General features: G+C 37.5%; 2 protein-coding genes and 1 pseudogene across 4 annotated transcripts; 2 read left to right on the forward strand and 1 right to left on the reverse strand.

The window, feature by feature from the left end:
• Positions 1-1,920: 1,920 nt before the first annotated feature.
• LOC145908689 (pulmonary surfactant-associated protein D-like) lies at positions 1,921-5,312 on the forward strand. The gene is made up of 7 exons (XM_082996011.1): positions 1,921-2,136; positions 3,078-3,122; positions 3,950-3,994; positions 4,138-4,204; positions 4,267-4,290; positions 4,406-4,556; positions 4,654-5,312. The coding sequence occupies exons 1-7, from the start codon at positions 1,957-1,959 to the stop codon at positions 4,901-4,903; spliced, it is 762 nt and encodes a 253-aa protein (XP_082852137.1). The 5' UTR covers positions 1,921-1,956; the 3' UTR covers positions 4,904-5,312.
• Positions 5,313-5,391: 79 nt separating this feature from the next.
• LOC145908870 (collectin-11-like) lies at positions 5,392-9,580 on the forward strand. Of its 3 annotated transcripts, XM_082996193.1 has the most exons (9): positions 5,392-5,404; positions 5,477-5,599; positions 6,376-6,485; positions 7,427-7,471; positions 8,285-8,329; positions 8,455-8,521; positions 8,583-8,606; positions 8,699-8,849; positions 9,035-9,580. In XM_082996193.1, the coding sequence occupies exons 4-9, from the start codon at positions 7,433-7,435 to the stop codon at positions 9,276-9,278; spliced, it is 570 nt and encodes a 189-aa protein (XP_082852319.1). In that variant the 5' UTR covers positions 5,392-5,404; positions 5,477-5,599; positions 6,376-6,485; positions 7,427-7,432; the 3' UTR covers positions 9,279-9,580. The 3 variants fall into 3 exon arrangements, with proteins under 3 accessions (XP_082852319.1, XP_082852318.1, XP_082852320.1); XM_082996192.1 differs by lacking the exons at positions 5,392-5,404; positions 5,477-5,599 and having other exon boundaries at positions 6,296-6,485; XM_082996194.1 differs by lacking the exons at positions 5,392-5,404; positions 5,477-5,599; positions 6,376-6,485 and adding an exon at positions 6,741-6,823.
• Positions 9,581-10,683: 1,103 nt separating this feature from the next.
• On the reverse strand, positions 10,684-16,069 carry LOC145909704 (uncharacterized; annotated as a pseudogene).
• Positions 16,070-18,157: the final 2,088 nt, after the last annotated feature.

Here is an 18,157-nt window from a genome sequence, read left to right on the forward strand (position 1 = left end):
AATACCTGTACGTCAATGTCTGGAATATTGTCCCTTGCTATAGCATGTAGCCATCTCAACCTCTCTTCTCTATCTCTTGGTAAACGATAAACTGTAGTTGTATCTCCTACATCATATCCACTTCAACAACACTTTCTACCCATGGTTTTTTTAATAAATCCTGCATACATATAATTTTCATGTATGTTATAGCCTACATGTATTGATATTATTAAATATTTCCCATGAGTGCAGGTTTCTGAAGGAATAGTGATTCAACATGAAATTTTGAAACAATGACAATAGTATCATAGATGAGCATCTACCCATTCAGCCATTATCATTACGAAGCAAAGCAGTGATGCATTTAAATTAAATTTACGGTTGAATGAGCGCACATGTGCGTGCTGTTGTCGTGGCGAATTTAAGGGTGTTTGGGGCAGGTTTAGTGGGGTTTTGGGCTATTTCAATTCGGTAGTTACTTGCTGGTGGGTGCTGCTGAAAATTATGTTGAAAATGGAGCAAAAAAATCAGGCTGTATTTGTGGAAAAATGAATCTTTTAAGTGTCCAATCATTCGTGAATTTATGAAAGATCCATCCCATATCTACAAATTTTGATCAAAATTAGTCTCCGAAAAAATGGTTTAACCACCCCCCTAGGGCCATTTGCCCCCTGGTTACTCAGTATTTTGGTTAAAAAGGCAACAAAAACTGGAACTGGATTTTGCAGAAAAATGAATCGTTCAACTAACCACTTATTTGCATTTTTTTGTAAGTTCCAACTCTTCTCAATATACCCCCTGTTGGTCATATGATCTTCCAGGAGGCCCAACAAGTCCTTGCTCTGCACAGTCTCATCCAGGAGCAAAATTTTGAATTTTAGGTCCCTATGTAAGTCACAAGACCCAACAACGGCCATTGGGAAACAAGCGGAACAGTTGCTAGATGCATTACAGCTGAGGGCCTTGAAAACAAGATTTCTCCAATCTAATACCCATATAGGTCCTAAACTTACCCAAAATTTCAAAAGATCAAATCAGTAACAATCCAATAGTGAGTAACTTAAATTCAGATGTGCAACAGTTTTTATCATAGTGTGTTCATGATGGATGTGCTATTTTGAAGACGCATGAGGATGAAAAGTCTTGCACAAAAGGATTAAAGATGGAAACCCAAAATATTACAGTAGACATGTTCAAAATGTCATTCCGATATCGGCGAGAACAACCCAAGCTGGCAAATAGCTTTGTGAGTCTCAATAAAATTCCGTGTTATGCACCAGTAAATAAATGGGAAAGCCAAAAAGCCGTAGCGCGAACACTTTCCGAAAGTGATTGTAGTAAATCTCCCATTTGCATGGAAGATTCGTGTAATTGCGAGCAAAAGTTGCTTATCTCATTGAAAATCAAGTGGTGGTTTGCCACGAGTGGTGTTCCCATGGTCAAAGTCATTTGCATGCAAGACTCGTATGATCCAAATAGGGTGGTGTCTCCCCAAAATGACGTGTGACATAACGTTACCCATGGAGACGAAATAATTTGTCAACCAGGTAAGTGGGGTGAAGCGTAGTTAGTGGCAAAATACCACGCGTTGCCACGACAACACATCTACAAGCAGATTTTGTAACTTGCCACTTCTCTTACACAACAAAAAAAACACAAGCAAATATTAATAAATAAACTTACAACCAAATTTTTCCAATCTCAAATTATTGAAAATTAACAGAACGCAGACCACTTGCCCAGCAAATTAATTAAGCAGCAGGAACAGGAGTTGTTCGTGAAAGTGTTTGTGTAAAATTAAATGAGTCACGCTGAAACGGATCATCGAACTCTCCGCAGCTTGAAACGTAGTTTTGTCATTGATTTAATCTGTGGTTGGGCCGTTGTAGCCCGAAGCCTTATGCGTGTGTTACACAAAGCAATGTTTTAATTGTTTGAAGTGTATTTGCAAGTTACGCTACTACCGATAACAAGATGTTGTACTTTGTGGGCTTTTTGTTCGTTTCGTCTGGTTTACTGGAAGTAACATGCCAGGATTCTGCAGAAAACCAAACCTGCCGCATTCCAACAGTTTGCATTAATCCTTACTCTACTGAATGGAAGGAGGTTGATCTTGAAGGGATAAAAGGCGACAAAGGGTTGCAAGGAGTGAAGGTAAGTACTTAGTTTTCGTTGTTTAAGGACCTATATGGGTATTAAAGGGGAGAAATCCTGTTTTCAAGGCCCTCAGCTGTAATGAATCTAGCGACTGTTCCGCTTGTTTCCCAGTGACCGTTGATGGGTCTTTGTGACATACATAGGGACCTAAAAAAGTTTAAAAAAAAATTTTGCTCCTTTTGGTGAGACTGTACAGGACAAGGACTTGTTGAGCCCTCTGGAAGATCATATGATCAACAGGGGATCCTGGGGGGAGGGCTTTGACACTTTTTCAGCAACCAAATTTGATGCCATTGCATAGAGAAGAGTTGGAACTTCCAAAAAAATGCAAATGAGTGGGTAGTTGAATGATTCATTTTTCTGCAAAATCCAGTTCCAATTTTTGTTGCCTTTTTTGTCAAAATATTAAATAACCAGGGTGGCTAAACCATGTTTTCGGAGACTAATTTTGATCAAAATTTGTAGATATGGGATGGATCTTTCATAAAATCAAGAATGATCGGCCACTTAAACGATTCATTTTTCCACAAATACAGCCTGAATTTTGTGCTCCATTTTCAACATAATTTTCAGCAGCACCCACCAGCAAGTAACTACCTAATTGAAATAGCCCAAAACCCCACTAAAACTGCCCCAAACATCCTAAAATTTCGCCATGACAACAGCATGTAACTAAAATGTATCACTGGTTTGCTTGGCGATGCATGGAATTCTATTGTGACACAGGCTATACGGTGGGCATTTCCCAGCACCGAAACTTATTTTCATAGAAATACCAATATGCGTCCTTAAAAAAAAATTAATTTAGTCAAACACTTGGTTACAACACGCGTTTCGCCTTATTCTAGTTTTTACACAAAAACCTGTGGTGACATCTAACAACTTTCCTGTATAACCTGAAATGTTTATGAAATTTACGAACATTGTATTATTTTAAGGGACCAATGGGACCCAAAGGAGAAAACGGCGCCATAGGGCCAATGGTGAGTGTGAGCTTTAATATGTGGCAATGTTGTCATTGACCCAGGGCCCACGAGAGAAACAAATTTGCCGGTGCGAGGACCTTTTGTACATTAGATTGCATGAGATTGTCGGTGAAACCCAGCCTTTTACGACATAAATTCCCTAATTTCCCTCTCGTGGGGCCTGCATTGGCCATGACATTTGTCTAACCTTCCACAAAATCAATGTAGTGTTGCGATTTTTTCAATATATTCTGTTGGCACTATGTGTATTTTTTTAAAACAATTACCTAATAACGAAAACCATGTTTTTGTCGGTAAAGATCTAACAAACAACACACCGCCCTTGACCAGATAGCAGAAGTAAATTGTTTTGGAAATATCTGCACCTTTGTACTTTTGTGGCCATGTCGACATTTTAGATTTTAATCCATCGCTTCACAAAACTTTTGGTGGGAGGCCTGTTATACTTTTTGGGCAAAAATGCCAATAACAATTGCTTTTTTTGATTAATGTTTTTGGCAAATTGCAAATTTTAATTGAATCGTTGTCAAACCAGTACGAGGCAAATAAACACATTGAAAATAAACTTTCCGAAACCGTGGTCTTGTACTTTGTGGTTTATTCGAAGATTGCGCCGAGAAGGATTATGTTGTTTTGCAACTTGCGTTGTAGCCCCAAGCTTTATTCGAGTATTACTCAAAACATGGTTTAATTCCGACTGACGCTGATCGTTTGCAACTCTGAATATCCGTCGGTCACCACAGGCCGATTCCGGCAGTGTTACGACGTCTATTCTCGATAACTTATACTTTTGATAGATTTATGTTTAATTGTTTTTACTGCAGGGTCCATCGGGACAAAAGGGAAATGTCGGTGACGCTGGTTCAATGGTAAGTTCCACGTTTTGTAAAACTGTTTGGTCGGGAATTTAGAAACCTAACTTTCACAACATTAGGCAAATTTACCTACTTAGTTTAACTAGTTAAAAAGGTAGTTTAACTTAACACAAACATAATATTCTACTTGGACACAGGGCCCTAGTGGCAACAAAGGAGCGAAAGGAGATTCGGTGGAACACAGTTCCTTTCTCGGACTTCAAGGTAAACACAAATGTCACTTACTAAAACTTGATGACATTTAACAAGATTTATTCTTTGTACAGAGCAAGTACGACGACTCCAGTTGGGTAAGTATCGAGCGATACGTTTTCGAGAATGCTGCCTTTTAAAAAGTTTTAATATCGAAAAACACAAACACCATATGCGCGGATACTCTAATAAGGACATAAACAATTTTCACAGATATGTATTGGAATGGAAGTTTCACTGCAACCAACGGTTATAGATACAAGATCCTATCTCACACTCCAGGGTTCGAACACGGGAGGTCTGAATGTTCAAACATCGGTGGTCGAGTTGCTTCGGTTGGAATGAGAAATGAAACTGCTTTCAGGTTATTTTTATGGAGTTTTGAATTAGTTTAAATGTTAAAATATAACGAAAACTGTAGTGGTGTGTTTATTTGTACTTGAACTAACTGTTTGTATTAGGAGTGTGGCTGCTCATTTCGGGAATCAGCTTCATGCGATTACGATTGGTTTGACCGATATCCAAACAGAAGGAACATTTGTGTGGGAAGATGGAGTCCCAGTTAGTCAGGGCTGGACAAACTGGCATCCGAGAGAACCGAACAACCACAACAATAATGAAGATTGTGTCAATGTTAATGGGCCAGGCCTTTGGAATGATATTCCTTGTCAGATAGTTTCTGGGATCCTTTGTGAATTTGCTCCGATGTAAACATTGTGACTTTCATTAAAAAAAACTACTGCTATCACTAAAGCTGTTTTCAACATAAAGACTTTAAAACGTACATTAACGCGGGTACTAATACTTTCCAACAACATAGAAATAATTGCGGGTCATTTTAAATCAGCATTGCGGTCACGAAAGCTAATCACAGATTTTGCAATAATTCGAAGCCCGAGAAATCTTACCCATAGTGTATTTTATTTAAGTGATAATAGAAATGAATATAATGTCTCCGTTGAGAGCAGTGTTTTCGCCCTTTGGACGTATTGTTGTTGTTGTTATTATACAGCTTTTATCGATGCGGGTAAAAGTAAACAACCTACTGCAAGCCTGTATGTTTCTACAAATTAATAAAGTTGGGAAACAAGCGGAACAGTTGCTAGATGCATTACAGCTGAGGGCCTTGAAAACAAGATTTCTCCAATCTAATACCCATATAGGTCCTAAACTTACCCAAATTCAAAAGATCAAAACAGTAACAATCCAATAGTGAGTAACTTAAATTCAGATGTGCAACAGTTTTTATCATAGTGTGTTCATGATGGATGTGCTATTTTGTAGACGCACGAGGATGAAAAGTCTTGCACAAAAGGATTAAAGATGGAAACCCAAAATATTACAGTAGACATGTTCAAAATGTCATTCCGATATCGGCGAGAACAACCCAAGCTGGCAAATAGCTTTGTGAGTCTCAATAAAATTATAAAAATAAATGGGAAAGCCGTAGCGCGAACACTTTCCAAAAGTGATTGTAGTAAATCTCCCATTTGCATGGAAGATTCGTGTAATTGCGACCAAAAGTTGCTTATCTCATTGAAAATCAAGTGGTGGTTTGCCACGAGTGGTGTTCCCATGGTCAAAGTCATTTGCATGCAAGACTCGTATGATCCAAATAAGGTGGTGTCTCCCCAAAATGACGTGTGACATAACATTGCCCATGGAGACGAAATAATTTGTCAACCAGGTAAGTGGGGTGAAGCGTAGTTAGTGGCAAAATACCACGCGTTGCCACGACAACACATCTACAAGCAGATTTTGTAACTTGCCACTTCTTTTACACACAAAAAAAACACAAGCAAATATCAAAAAATAAACTTACAACCAAATTTTTCCAATCTCAAATTATTGAAAATTAACAGAACGCAGACCACTTGCCCAGCAAATTAATTAAGCAGCAGGAACAGGAGTTGTTCGTGAATGTGTTAGTGTAAAATTAAATGAGTCACGCTGAAACGGATCGTCGAACTCTCCGCAGCTTCAAACGTAGTTTTGTCATTGATTTAATCTGTGGTTGGGCCGTTGTAGCCCGAAGCCTTATGCGTGTGTTACACAAAGCAATGTTTTAATTGTTTGAAGTGTATTTGCAAGTTACGCTACTACCGATAACAAGATGTTGTACTTTGTGGGCTTTTTGTTCGTTTCGTCTGGTTTACTGGAAGTAACATGCTAGGATTCTGCAGAAAATCAAACCTGCCGCATTCCAACAGTTTGCATTAATCCTTACTCTACTGAATGGAAGGAGGTTGATCTTGAAGGGATAAAAGGCGACAAAGGGTTGCAAGGAGTGAAGGTAAGTACTTAGTTTTCGTTGTTTAAGGACCTATATGGGTATTAAAGGGGAGAAATCCTGTTTTCAAGGCCCTCAGCTGTAATGAATCTAGCGACTGTTCCGCTTGTTTCCCAATGACCGTTGATGGGTCTTTGTGACATACATAGGGACCTAAAAAAGTTAAAAAAAAAATTTTGCTCCTTTTGGTGAGACTGTACAGAACAAGGACTTGTTGAGCCCTCTGGAAGATCATATGATCAACAGGGGATCCTGGGGGGAGAGCTTTGACACTTTTTCAGCAGCCAAATTTGATGCCATTGCATAGAGAAGAGTTGGAACTTACAAAAAAATGCAAATGAGTAGGTAGTTGAATGATTCATTTTTCTGCAAAATCCAGTTCCAATTTTTGTTGCCTTTTTTGTCAAAACATTAAATAACCAGGGTGGCTAAACCATGTTTTCGGAGACTAATTTTGATCAAAATTTGTAGATATGGGATGGATCTTTCATAAAATCAAGAATGATCGGCCACTTAAACGATTCATTTTTCCACAAATACAGCCTGAATTTTGTGCTCCATTTTCAACATAATTTTCAGCAGCACCCACCAGCAAGTAACTACCTAATTGAAATAGCCCAAAACCCCACTAAAACTGCCCCAAACACCCTAAAATTTCGCCATGACAACAGCATGTAACTAAAATGTATCACTGGTTTGCTTGGCGATGCATGGAATTCTATTGTGACACAGGCTACACGGTGAGCATTTCCCAGCACCGAAACTTATTTTCATAGAAATACCAATATGCGTCCTTAAAAAAAAATTAATTTAGTCAAACACTTGGTTACAACACGCGTTTCGCCTTATTCTAGTTTTTACACAAAAACCTGTGGTGACATCTAACAACTTTCCTGTATAACCTGAAATGTTTATGAAATTTACGAACATTGTATTATTTTAAGGGACCAATGGGACCCAAAGGAGAAAACGGCGCCATAGGGCCAATGGTGAGTGTGAGCTTTAATATGTGGCAATGTTGTCATTGACCCAGGGCCCACGAGAGAAACAAATTTGCCGGTGCGAGGACCTTTTTTGTAAATTAGATTGCATGAGATTGTCGGTGAAACCCAGCCTTTTACGACAGAAATTCCCTAATTTCCCTCTCGTGGGGCCTGCATTGGCCATGACATTTGTCTAACCTTCCACAAAATCAATGTAGTGTTGCGATTTTTTCAATATATTCTGTTGGCACTATGTGTATTTTTTTAAAACAATTACCTAATAACGAAAACCATGTTTTTGTCGGTAAAGATCTAACAAACAACACACCGCCCTTGACCAGATAGCAGAAGTAAATTGTTTTGGAAATATCTGCACCTTTGTACTTTTGTGGCCATGTCGACATTTTAGATTTTAATCCATCGCTTCACAAAACTTTTGGTGGGAGGCCTGTTATACTTTTTGGGCAAAAATGCCAATAACAATTGCTTTTTTTGATTAATGTTTTTGGCAAATTGCAAATTTTAATTGAATCGTTGTCAAACCAGCACGAGGCAAATAAACACATTGAAAATAAACTTTCCGAAACCGTGGTCTTGTACTTTGTGGTTTATTCGAAGATTGCGCCGAGAAGGATTATGTTGTTTTGCAACTTGCGTTGTAGCCCCAAGCTTTATTCGCGTATTACTCAAAACATGGGTTTAATTCCGACTGACGCTGATCGTTTGCAACTCTGAACAGGCCGATTTCGGCAGTGTTACGACGTCTATTCTCGATAACTTATACTTTGCTAGATTTATGTTTAATTGTTTTTACTGCAGGGTCCATCGGGACAAAAGGGAAATGTCGGTGACGCTGGTTCAATGGTAAGTTCCACGTTTTGTAAAACTGTTTGGTCGGGAATTTAGAAACCTAACTTTCACAACATTAGGCAAATTTACCTACTTGGTAGTTTAACTTAACACAAACATAATATTCTACTTGGACACAGGGCCCTAGTGGCAACAAAGGAGCGAAAGGAGATTCGGTGGAACACAGTTCCTTTCTCGGACTTCAAGGTAAACACAAATGTCACTTACTAAACTTGATCACATTTAACAAGATTTATTCTTTGTACAGAGCAAGTACGACGACTCCAGTTGGGTAAGTATCGAGCGATACGTTTTCGAGAATGCTCCCTTTCATAAAGTTTTAATATCGAAAAACCCTAATAAGGACATGAACAATTTTCACAGATAACTATTGGAATGTAAGTTTCACTGCAACCAACGGTTATAGATACAAGATCCTATCTCACACTCGTGGGTTCGAACACGGGAAGTCGGAATGTTCAAACATCGGTGGTCGAGTTGCATCGGTTGGAATGAGAAATGAGACTGTTTACAGGTTGTTTTTATTGAGTTTTTAATTAGTTCAATTGTTAAAATAAAACAAAGTTTCTTTCCTATAAACTTGGAAACTGAAAAACTGTAGTGGAGTGTTTGTTTGTTTGTTCTTGGATATATGTTTTTGGTGAAAAAATGTGAAACAAACACAGTAACTAAAGGGAAAAATTAACTGTTTTTTATTAGGAATGTGACTGCTCATTTCGGGAATCAGTTTGGAACGATAGGATTGACCGATATTCAAACAGAAGGAACATTTGTGTGGGAAGATGGAGTCACAGCTGACCAGGGATGGACAAACTGGGTTGCGGGAGAACCAAACAACGCTTTTGATAAGGAAGATTGTGTCAATGTTCTTGGGCCAGGCCTTTGGAATGATATTCCTTGTGAGATAGTTTCTGTGATCCTTTGTGAATTCGCTCCGATGTAAACATTATGACTTGCACTACAAAAATACTGCTATCACTAAAGCTGTTTCCAACATAAAGACATTAAAACGTACATAACGTGGTAACTAATACTTTCCAACAACATATAGTAATAATTGCCGGTCATTTTAAATCAACGTTGTGGTTACGAAAGCTTATCACAGATTTTGCAATAATTCTAAGCCCGATAAATCTTACCCACATTGAATTTTATTAAAGTGATAATGTCATTCTCTACCAAAATGTCTTTTAATAGAAATTAATATAGTATCTCTGTTGGTAGCAGTGTTTTTTCCCTTTGGGACGTATTGTTCTTGTTGTTATACAGCTTTTATCGATGCGGGTGAAACTAAACAGCCAACTGCAAGCCTGTATGTGTAGAATACCTCGTTATTTTGCTATATTTTTTTAACAAATAATTGCAAAATATCCTGCCATAATGTAGCGAGTGGTCTGAGATCCTCGTTAGTTAGCGAGGAACTTAACGAGAATCCTTAAGCGAGAACGCGGCTCGTCATACCAAAAGTTGCGTTAGCGAGGTTTTGCGTCAATAGCGAGCTCGCTAAACTTAGCGAGGTGTGCTCATCATGCCGCCCCTGAAATCGCTTTTGCTTTTCAATTAAATGCGGCAAATTTGGTATTATCAGCACTTGCACTGAGGCTGACAGAAAACTATTTTTCTGTGGGACTATTACTTGTAATAGATCTGCTTTGGTCTGGCGCATAGTGTTTTAGATTAGTTTACCAATTGTATTTCACTGGATTAACCGGGATCGCATCGAAAAGCCCCCAACAGAATGACTGCGCTTGAAGAACTGACCACACAAATTCATGCACATACAGCACTAAAAAAATGTTTTTGTCACTAGTGGGCGATAAGTGACTGGAGGTGCTTTCCATGTTCCTCGAAACACACAAACTTACAAATTTAAGCATAAATTTAACACACATTGCACAGTTCACAAAATGGCATCCCCAAAATCAAGTTTTGAAGGCCATCCTGTGGTCGGTGCCCATGAAGATCTACTGGTACTATTCAAAGAGAAAAAAAATGGTATGGGATTTTTAATTGGCAAATGATTTTTTCCAACAACAACTAAATGGTTAGCTTAGATTTTTCTTTCTAGTCTGTGTGAATGTGAATTCAGGCAACTGCTTGTGAAGCACAATATATGTAAAACTTACAGATTTGGTCACAAAATTTATTTTTATTCAATTTATTGTGAGGCAGCTGAGTGTATCGCCAAGTTCCAATGAATTGTGTAATCCGATTTTGACATGAGAAGATCTGGTCACATAGAAACAGTGCAGACATGCACGAAAATATTATAACCAGTAAAAAGTCGTAATAACTCACACAATTTTACAAAACAGGAACAGAGAAAGCTCATGTTACAACTTTAAATGTTAACATGTAAACTGCTGCTTCAAAAAGCGGTAGGCATTTGTAGCATGAGCAGAGTCTATTTCGTGTGGAGAACACATGATTTCTCTACACTTTACAGCAACATTATCTTCTAACCATGTGGTTGGGGCACTTATGACTCCAGACTGCAACAGTTTTCAGATTATCCTGACTGATTGCAAACCCTTTTCTGGAAGCACCATAATACTCAGGAAAGAATAGAGATGATTTGGAACACCACATGGTAATTCCAACCCTCTTTGAGCTCTAATACGATGACTATTCCAATAGTTAACAAACACACCCCATTCGCGCGTAGGTATAGGCTGATAAACATAAAACAATAACTGTCTGTCAAGTAGGTTGTGTTGATTATAAATCTTTTCATGCAAGAGTTCATTTAACTGATGCTTCAAGAACTTTTCGAGCCTCTCATGCAAATCTCGCCACCAACGTTCAATTTTGTTGGTGTTTGATGACCCATATAATATTGCATTTGTTGGATTGTCCATATTTGAAACAAGGTACAATAGGTAAGAGTGGATCGTTGCCATTTTGCTGGTTTCGGTTCCTCTGTCCATCCTCAAATGATGTGAAAGTCATTGCAGGTCAAACAGAAACTCTAGATATTTTTTCCCAATAATGAGGGGGTTAGAATTAGAATGCGTAACAAATAAAAAACAAAATTTTCCTGGAAAATGTGTCCATGTATCCATATATACCAAGAGGAAAAGTTGAATTTTGGTATCCACAGAGGTTGTCATGACCATCCAGTGATATTACCCACAATGGACCTTGTGAAGTAATGTTTTTCATGTTTCTGCTTCCTTTTAACATTCCGTAAACGCATCCCTTCAGAATCTAAATGAGTCATCATGCAGTGCACTAAGTGCCTTGGAACCCTAATGTTATATACACATCTCAGCTTTTGATTCATAGCCCGGTATCCGAGTAACTTCCCAGCAAACAATTTGACGTATTTTCAACGTAGATTTCGTGTTACAACTTAGTCGCCAATGTCTTAAAAACGTTTTGGAAAACGTTGATTGCACACGTTGAGAGTACGTAATGCACTGTCACGTTCTTAACAAACGTTTATTTTGCGTTTAATCAAACGTTATGTATACATAAAAGTGTCGATACGAAACGATATCCTAAAAACGTTCATTGCACACGTACTTGAGTGTACGTAATGCACTGTCACCTTCATAACAAACGTTTATTTTGCGTTTATTTAAACGTTGTGTATACGATACGAAACGATGTCTTGAAAACGTGGTTAACACACGTGGAGAATACGTAGTACACAATTACGTCAAAAACCTACGTTTGTTTTACATCTGCGCGAACGTTGTGTTGACGTAAGTTTTGTCCACTTGGAAATACGTCCGTTTTACGTTGTGACGTATATCATTGCAGAACATTTGGCGTTGGTTTCAAAAAGGTTTTGTGAACATACTTCCGAGCGTTCTCCAGTAGTGGTTAAAGCGACGCGTTTTCACCGTTGCGTTACAACTTTTCGCCTACGTTGCAGTTCATGTTTTAATTGATCGAGGTTCGTATTTTGTTACGTTGGACAACAATGGTACAAAACGTTGATTATTTAGTAATTACATGGGCTTTTATATTGATAACCTTTATAGTTATCTTTTGTGTGTTGCTCATCTACGTAGTTATGACCAGAACAACAAGGAAACACCAGTCATCTTACTCAAGAAAGAATTTATTTAGACAAAGTCAGCACATTAATACTAATTCGGAATCCGAAGAAAGGAGTGCAGTGGTGTCACATGAGCTGCTGGCACTGCTGCTGTAACTTGAATTCAGGGACTGCAAAAATAATACAAACAGTGTTATGGAAGTAATGCCGCAACACACACATATCTGCAAAATACCTTTTTTTTACCTCAATACACACATATACGTAAAATATCATTTTTTGCAGGCAAGAAAAACGATATTTTGCGGATATGTGTGTGCTGAGGTAAAGGCTGAAATGTGTAAATGATATCTGAAGAACTTTGGTGACAACATACATAACCATAACTTGAAATTGGAAAAATATGTTATTATTTTGAAAATGGAAAATATTGGCTTTTATTTCAACAAAAACATTTTACATTGCAGTTCTATTTATCATGGCACTACATTACATGTACCTGGTAGAGGTCACCACCCTGTCTCCTTGGTACATGTTTAAGAAATTAACTGATTTCTTTTTCGATAGCTTTGACATCTGTGTTCGTACCTCTCAAACATGCCTCTACAAATAACATTAAAATTTGACTACCATAGCTAAATGAATGGTTCCCGACCTGTTATAATAATTTATACGTGACAATTAAGGAAAAAAATGCAGGCATTTTTAAGCTGAAAACATTACCTGGATAAATAATTTCCTCCCCCTAAAATTTTGTGGAGAAGAAAAAATGTTTTTTGTTACAATCAGAAATATCTTATATGTGGTTAATACAACCCAATACAACAAAGATGTTTATTTTCCCTGATAATCAAATCACATACTTATAATTGCCTTGTTTGTACAAGATTGGCAAAACGAATCTTTTCCCTTTCTTCCTTTGTAACTGTACATAGACCACAATTTGTTAGTTCCCATTCTTCTCATCATCATTCTTACTTTATCTCCCACCGAAGAACCTCCTGTAACGTTTATGCCTTGACGTAATGTTCATTTGGCAGAACTTGAACCCACCAGTAAATCATCGATATAGCAGAATACGAACGGTAACCCTTTTAAGACTTTATCCATAAAAGCTTGAAATGATTGTGGAGCATTTCGAAGACCAAAAGGCATTCTTAAATATTCGACAGCTCTCCCAGGAATGACAATTGCGGTTTTGGCAATAGAATCGGCCGCCAAAGGAATGTTGAAAAACGCAGATTTCAGATCGAGGGCTGTAAAAATCGTTTTTCCATGTAACCCATTTACAAAATCTGCTAAGTGGGGTATAGGTCTCTGCATACTTTCTGTGACAGCGTTTAAAGCTCGAAAATCGCCGCATAATCTCAGACCACCGTCCTTTTTGTTTACTACATGCAACGGCGAAGCCCATACACTTTCACTGTCTCTTATGACACCTTTCTTTTCTAATTCATCAAATTGTTCATTACACCCCACATACCGTTGATTATCAGTCTATAATGAACGAATTCCCTAGACCTTCCACTGGCCTAGATGATATGACAAGCATGTTAATGGCTTTGTCGCAAGCTCGATTGACACATGATAAGCTATATCATTACATAAGTTCTAATTTAAAGAGCAATGTTGACGCTGATATGGGTTTTGTCACGAGAACGGCAGAAAACGTGGTAACAAATGTTTTTATTGCTGCCATTAGCAACATAACCAGCCCTTTTATAGGGGGTATCATGATTATCTTTTTCTTTTTGGCACTGATTTGGGGTGGAATCCTAACATTTTGGGCTCTTAAACATTATCTGCCAATCGGATTACAAATAGCCCGGGGAAAAATAAGCGCTTATCGTGATAAACGAATGGCTGACGCTAACGGACCTGATGGGAGAACGGATGTAGGATTGGTTCCTGCTTCCAATGTTAGCCAAATTTATCCTAATTTGGATTGAGAGTTGAGGAATGATTGCATTTAGTGGTGTTAAAAAAAAAAAAAACAAAAAAAAAACCCCAAAAACCTCGTAAAATATATATAAAAAAATATTATACCACAAAAACAAAAGAAAACATAGATTGTCCTTAACACACTAATTCCATTGTGCCTGTTTTGTTTTATTTTCTTGCCACGTACTCCATTTATTACTCTTTGGTGTTTTGTATTTTTGTATGTGTGTTTCGTTACGTCGTTGTTTTTCATTTTTCTTTTCTCTCTTATATCGTTGTTCTTTGCCTATTCTGTAAAACACTTTTTGGGTTGAGACGAGTGTAACGTTTATGCCTTGACGTAATGTTCATTTGGGTAACTTTCCATGAGGTAAGGCAGAGTGACTTGTCATTTTGTACCGCCCAGATAAATACCACAGTCCTCGGAACTGCCCAGGAAAATTGGTTGTAACACGTAATTAAGTATCGTGGTTCTCACGGAAGCCACATGACCGATTGCCTATATAATTTGTGGCTTTTACGGTTGATTCATTCTACATTGTTGGTACGCCTTGGCGTAGAATCACGTTGTTTATTCTACTCTGGGGTTGAGTTGTATTCTGAACATATATCCTTTTGTCTTGGTGAATAAAACATACTAACACAAGTTTGGTTAGTACGAAGAGGAGTCAGGAGTCAGGGAAACGCATCTCGCAGTTGAACACGCAATTCAAACAAACAAACAATACACATCTCTACACTCCAAGACTTCGTAAGTAATTGATCTTAATGATAAAGGTTTGTGTAAAGTGTTGTTGCAGCCTATACAAGTTACTTACAAATGAATTTTAAAGGATTTTTCCAACAAAAGCTTTTCAAGTTCTTCCAATGTTTCTAAAGGCTTGTTTAGAAATGTAAACTCTGCATTATCTTCTTCCTATTTGCTTTCCAAGAGATTTTTAACCATTTTTATTTCTTGTTTCATGTCACATATATCTCTTGCAATAGTCTGGATTGTTACAGCTGCACAAAAAACTATTGAACTAAATGCAAAACTAACTAAAAATTTGCTACATACCCTCTGTATGCTGCATCATTTCATCTAAAACAGAAATATTTTTTCAACACAAGTTCAGGTTGTTTTGCAAACCCTCTTACCAGCAATTGAAGAACAAAGTGACCTTTTTCGTGTGTTGCCTGCCAATGAAAATTTTTTTAAAGGCTAATCAACTACCTTTTTTTTCATTAGGAAAAACAAACGACGTTCTTTTCTTTACCTACACAATTAAAACTTAAATTAGTACTATCATTTTCTTTTCCCACTTCGTTGTTTATGTCTTCATCTGGAAGAGCACATATGGGTACATCTACACAGATCACCACTTTGTTACATTGCTATGATTAGAATGTCATGTGTCGTTCACCTTCATCGAGAAATCTTCTTATTTTTTTGAGGTCTCTCAATCTCATCACAGCTCTCCATATTTGATGTTTGCAGGGCCAAAAAAGCCATATTACTGCAAAGCTGCAGACAGGGTGTGTAGACACACTGTTTGGACCTGTAAGGTCTCACCAGTGCAGCTGTTGAGTGGCACTATGCTAGCTTTTTACAACTTTATGCAATTGTAGAATTATAATAGAACAAACCTGATTTGTACAAAATCCTTATTTGGTGTTGTCCCCAGTTTTTTCACCTGGCAATTCACCTTTTTCGCCTTCCAGTTCTGGAAATAAAAACAACATAAGCAAAAATTCAAACTTATATACAACAAATTAACACACATACTTTTTCCTGCGTAAATATCCATGAGTTATGTACAATTTCAGCTGTTTTTTCATCAACAAATATTACAACAACATTTTTAACAAAATATGTTGAACCTGCAATTAATACCACACACAGCACTATCTGTAAACAACAGACATCATATTTCATGCATAACCGCCATAAATATGCATTTACGACCAAATTTCAAAGCAATAGCTTTTGTTATACTAACATCTTGTTTTAATACAACTGTTTCAGTGTCCTCCGCAGTAGTAACAAATATGCCCAGCTTTTTAGAATCACATGGCGCAAGAAAAAAACTTTTTGCATTATTATACACACGACAAAACAATTTTTCACATCTATGTGCTTCAAGGATTTCTAAGCACATCTCAGGCTGTTTAGCAAAATTCAACCAAAGAGACGCTAGTCGACAAAACTTTTTTTCCAGTCGACAAAACTTCAAACCATAGCGTCCTCTATAACAGGCCTGGACACCGGTCGCGCTCGTTTCAAAACTGGAGGCGGATGTGTTTCAACTGGTTTCTGCGGTCGTGCGAGAGTTGTAGACAGTTTTTAGTGTGTTATTGCTCGGATAATCACATTAAATAGTTTTTGCTGTGTTATTGATAGGTAAATGCATGTGAAACGTATGAATGTATTAAATTTACGCTTATTTTGAGTTAGCGAACGTTTGCGAGATTCGTCCAGCAAGGTCAAAAAGTTGTGTTTGTGTACATGTAGGTCCCTGTTGGGCTTTTGGAAGTTGGTGTTAAGTTTGTTTATATTATTTATTGTAAAACAGGTCAGATACCTATTTAAACTGTTTTGTTTATAGATTATCATGATAATTAAACATGCCAATATTTCCAGTGCACTTCAGAATATCATGCAATAAAACATTTAAAATATAAAGTAGAGCAGAAAATGAGTAGTGTTTGAATAAAAATAGTAGATAAGAATCTATGGACATTAATACCAGACATTTAGGTTCTGGGGCGGCATGATGAGAAGTTCCTCGTTCGTTAAACCACCGAGCTCGCTAAAACAGACATTAGCGAGGCGTTTACGAGCGAGGAACTCGGTACGAAAAATGGTATGCCGAGCACATCTCGTTAGGACCTCGTACAAGGGCGCAAAGAAAACGAGAGAATGCGTTACTTTTCAGGAGAAAGGGAACTTTGCGTCGCCTTAAGTCCCATGTTTCTGAATGCGAGTTGCGTAATTTGACATAACTTGCGCATATGCGGTATAGAATATCGAATTTACCCCACATTTTTTGTTCGTTTACATTATTTAGGTAAGTTTACGACAATATGAGACCGAAATCACAAATCAAATTGTTGCTGTTTTAGGCTTAACAGTTAAGCAAATGTCCTAACATTGTACTGATCAATCTCATTTTTAATTGTTATAAAATTTTTAAATTAAAATTTTACCACACATTGCGAGTTATTTAAATCATTTACACGCCGGAAACGTACGATAGGTATTAAAATACTCATAGTCTCCCAATTAATATTGTCAAAATTTTAAAAAATGCACAAGTTGAGAAATATCGTCAGAAAATTTACAATTGGCTATATTGTATTTACTTAGACGTTATGAAAAACAAACCATGCAAAATTGACACTAATATATACTCGAATGGTGTGGTTCTCTCGATCGTTTTCACAACGATGATTATTTTTGTAAAAATATGTTGTTTTGCTGTTAAATACCCTATATTTTAAAGCTTTTAGAAATCTTCACAAAAATATTAAAACATACCGCAAATGCAGGCAAGCAAAATTAAACTATTACCCCCAAGTGAAACATATCCCATGAATACTTGGTTATTTTTGGCCTATTTTTATGACAAATAATTGCACAATATGCTGCCGTAATGCAGTTTTTCGACAAAAATTAGTTTAGCGAGTGATCTGAGATCCTCGTTAGTTAGCGAGGAACTTAACGAGAATCGCTTAGCGAGAACGCGGCTCGTCATACCAAAAGTTGCGTTAGCGAGGTTTTGCGTCAATAGCGAGCTCGCTAAACTTAGCGAGGTGTGCTCATCATGCCGCCCCTGGTTAGGTTAAGGACGCATCCCACGGCAGTATCGGATGCGTCCGTGTCAAGTACGAATGAC

The sequence above is a fragment of the Ascidia mentula genome, chromosome 7, assembly GCF_947561715.1.
Source record: "Ascidia mentula chromosome 7, kaAscMent1.1, whole genome shotgun sequence".
NCBI lineage: Eukaryota > Metazoa > Chordata > Ascidiacea > Phlebobranchia > Ascidiidae > Ascidia > Ascidia mentula.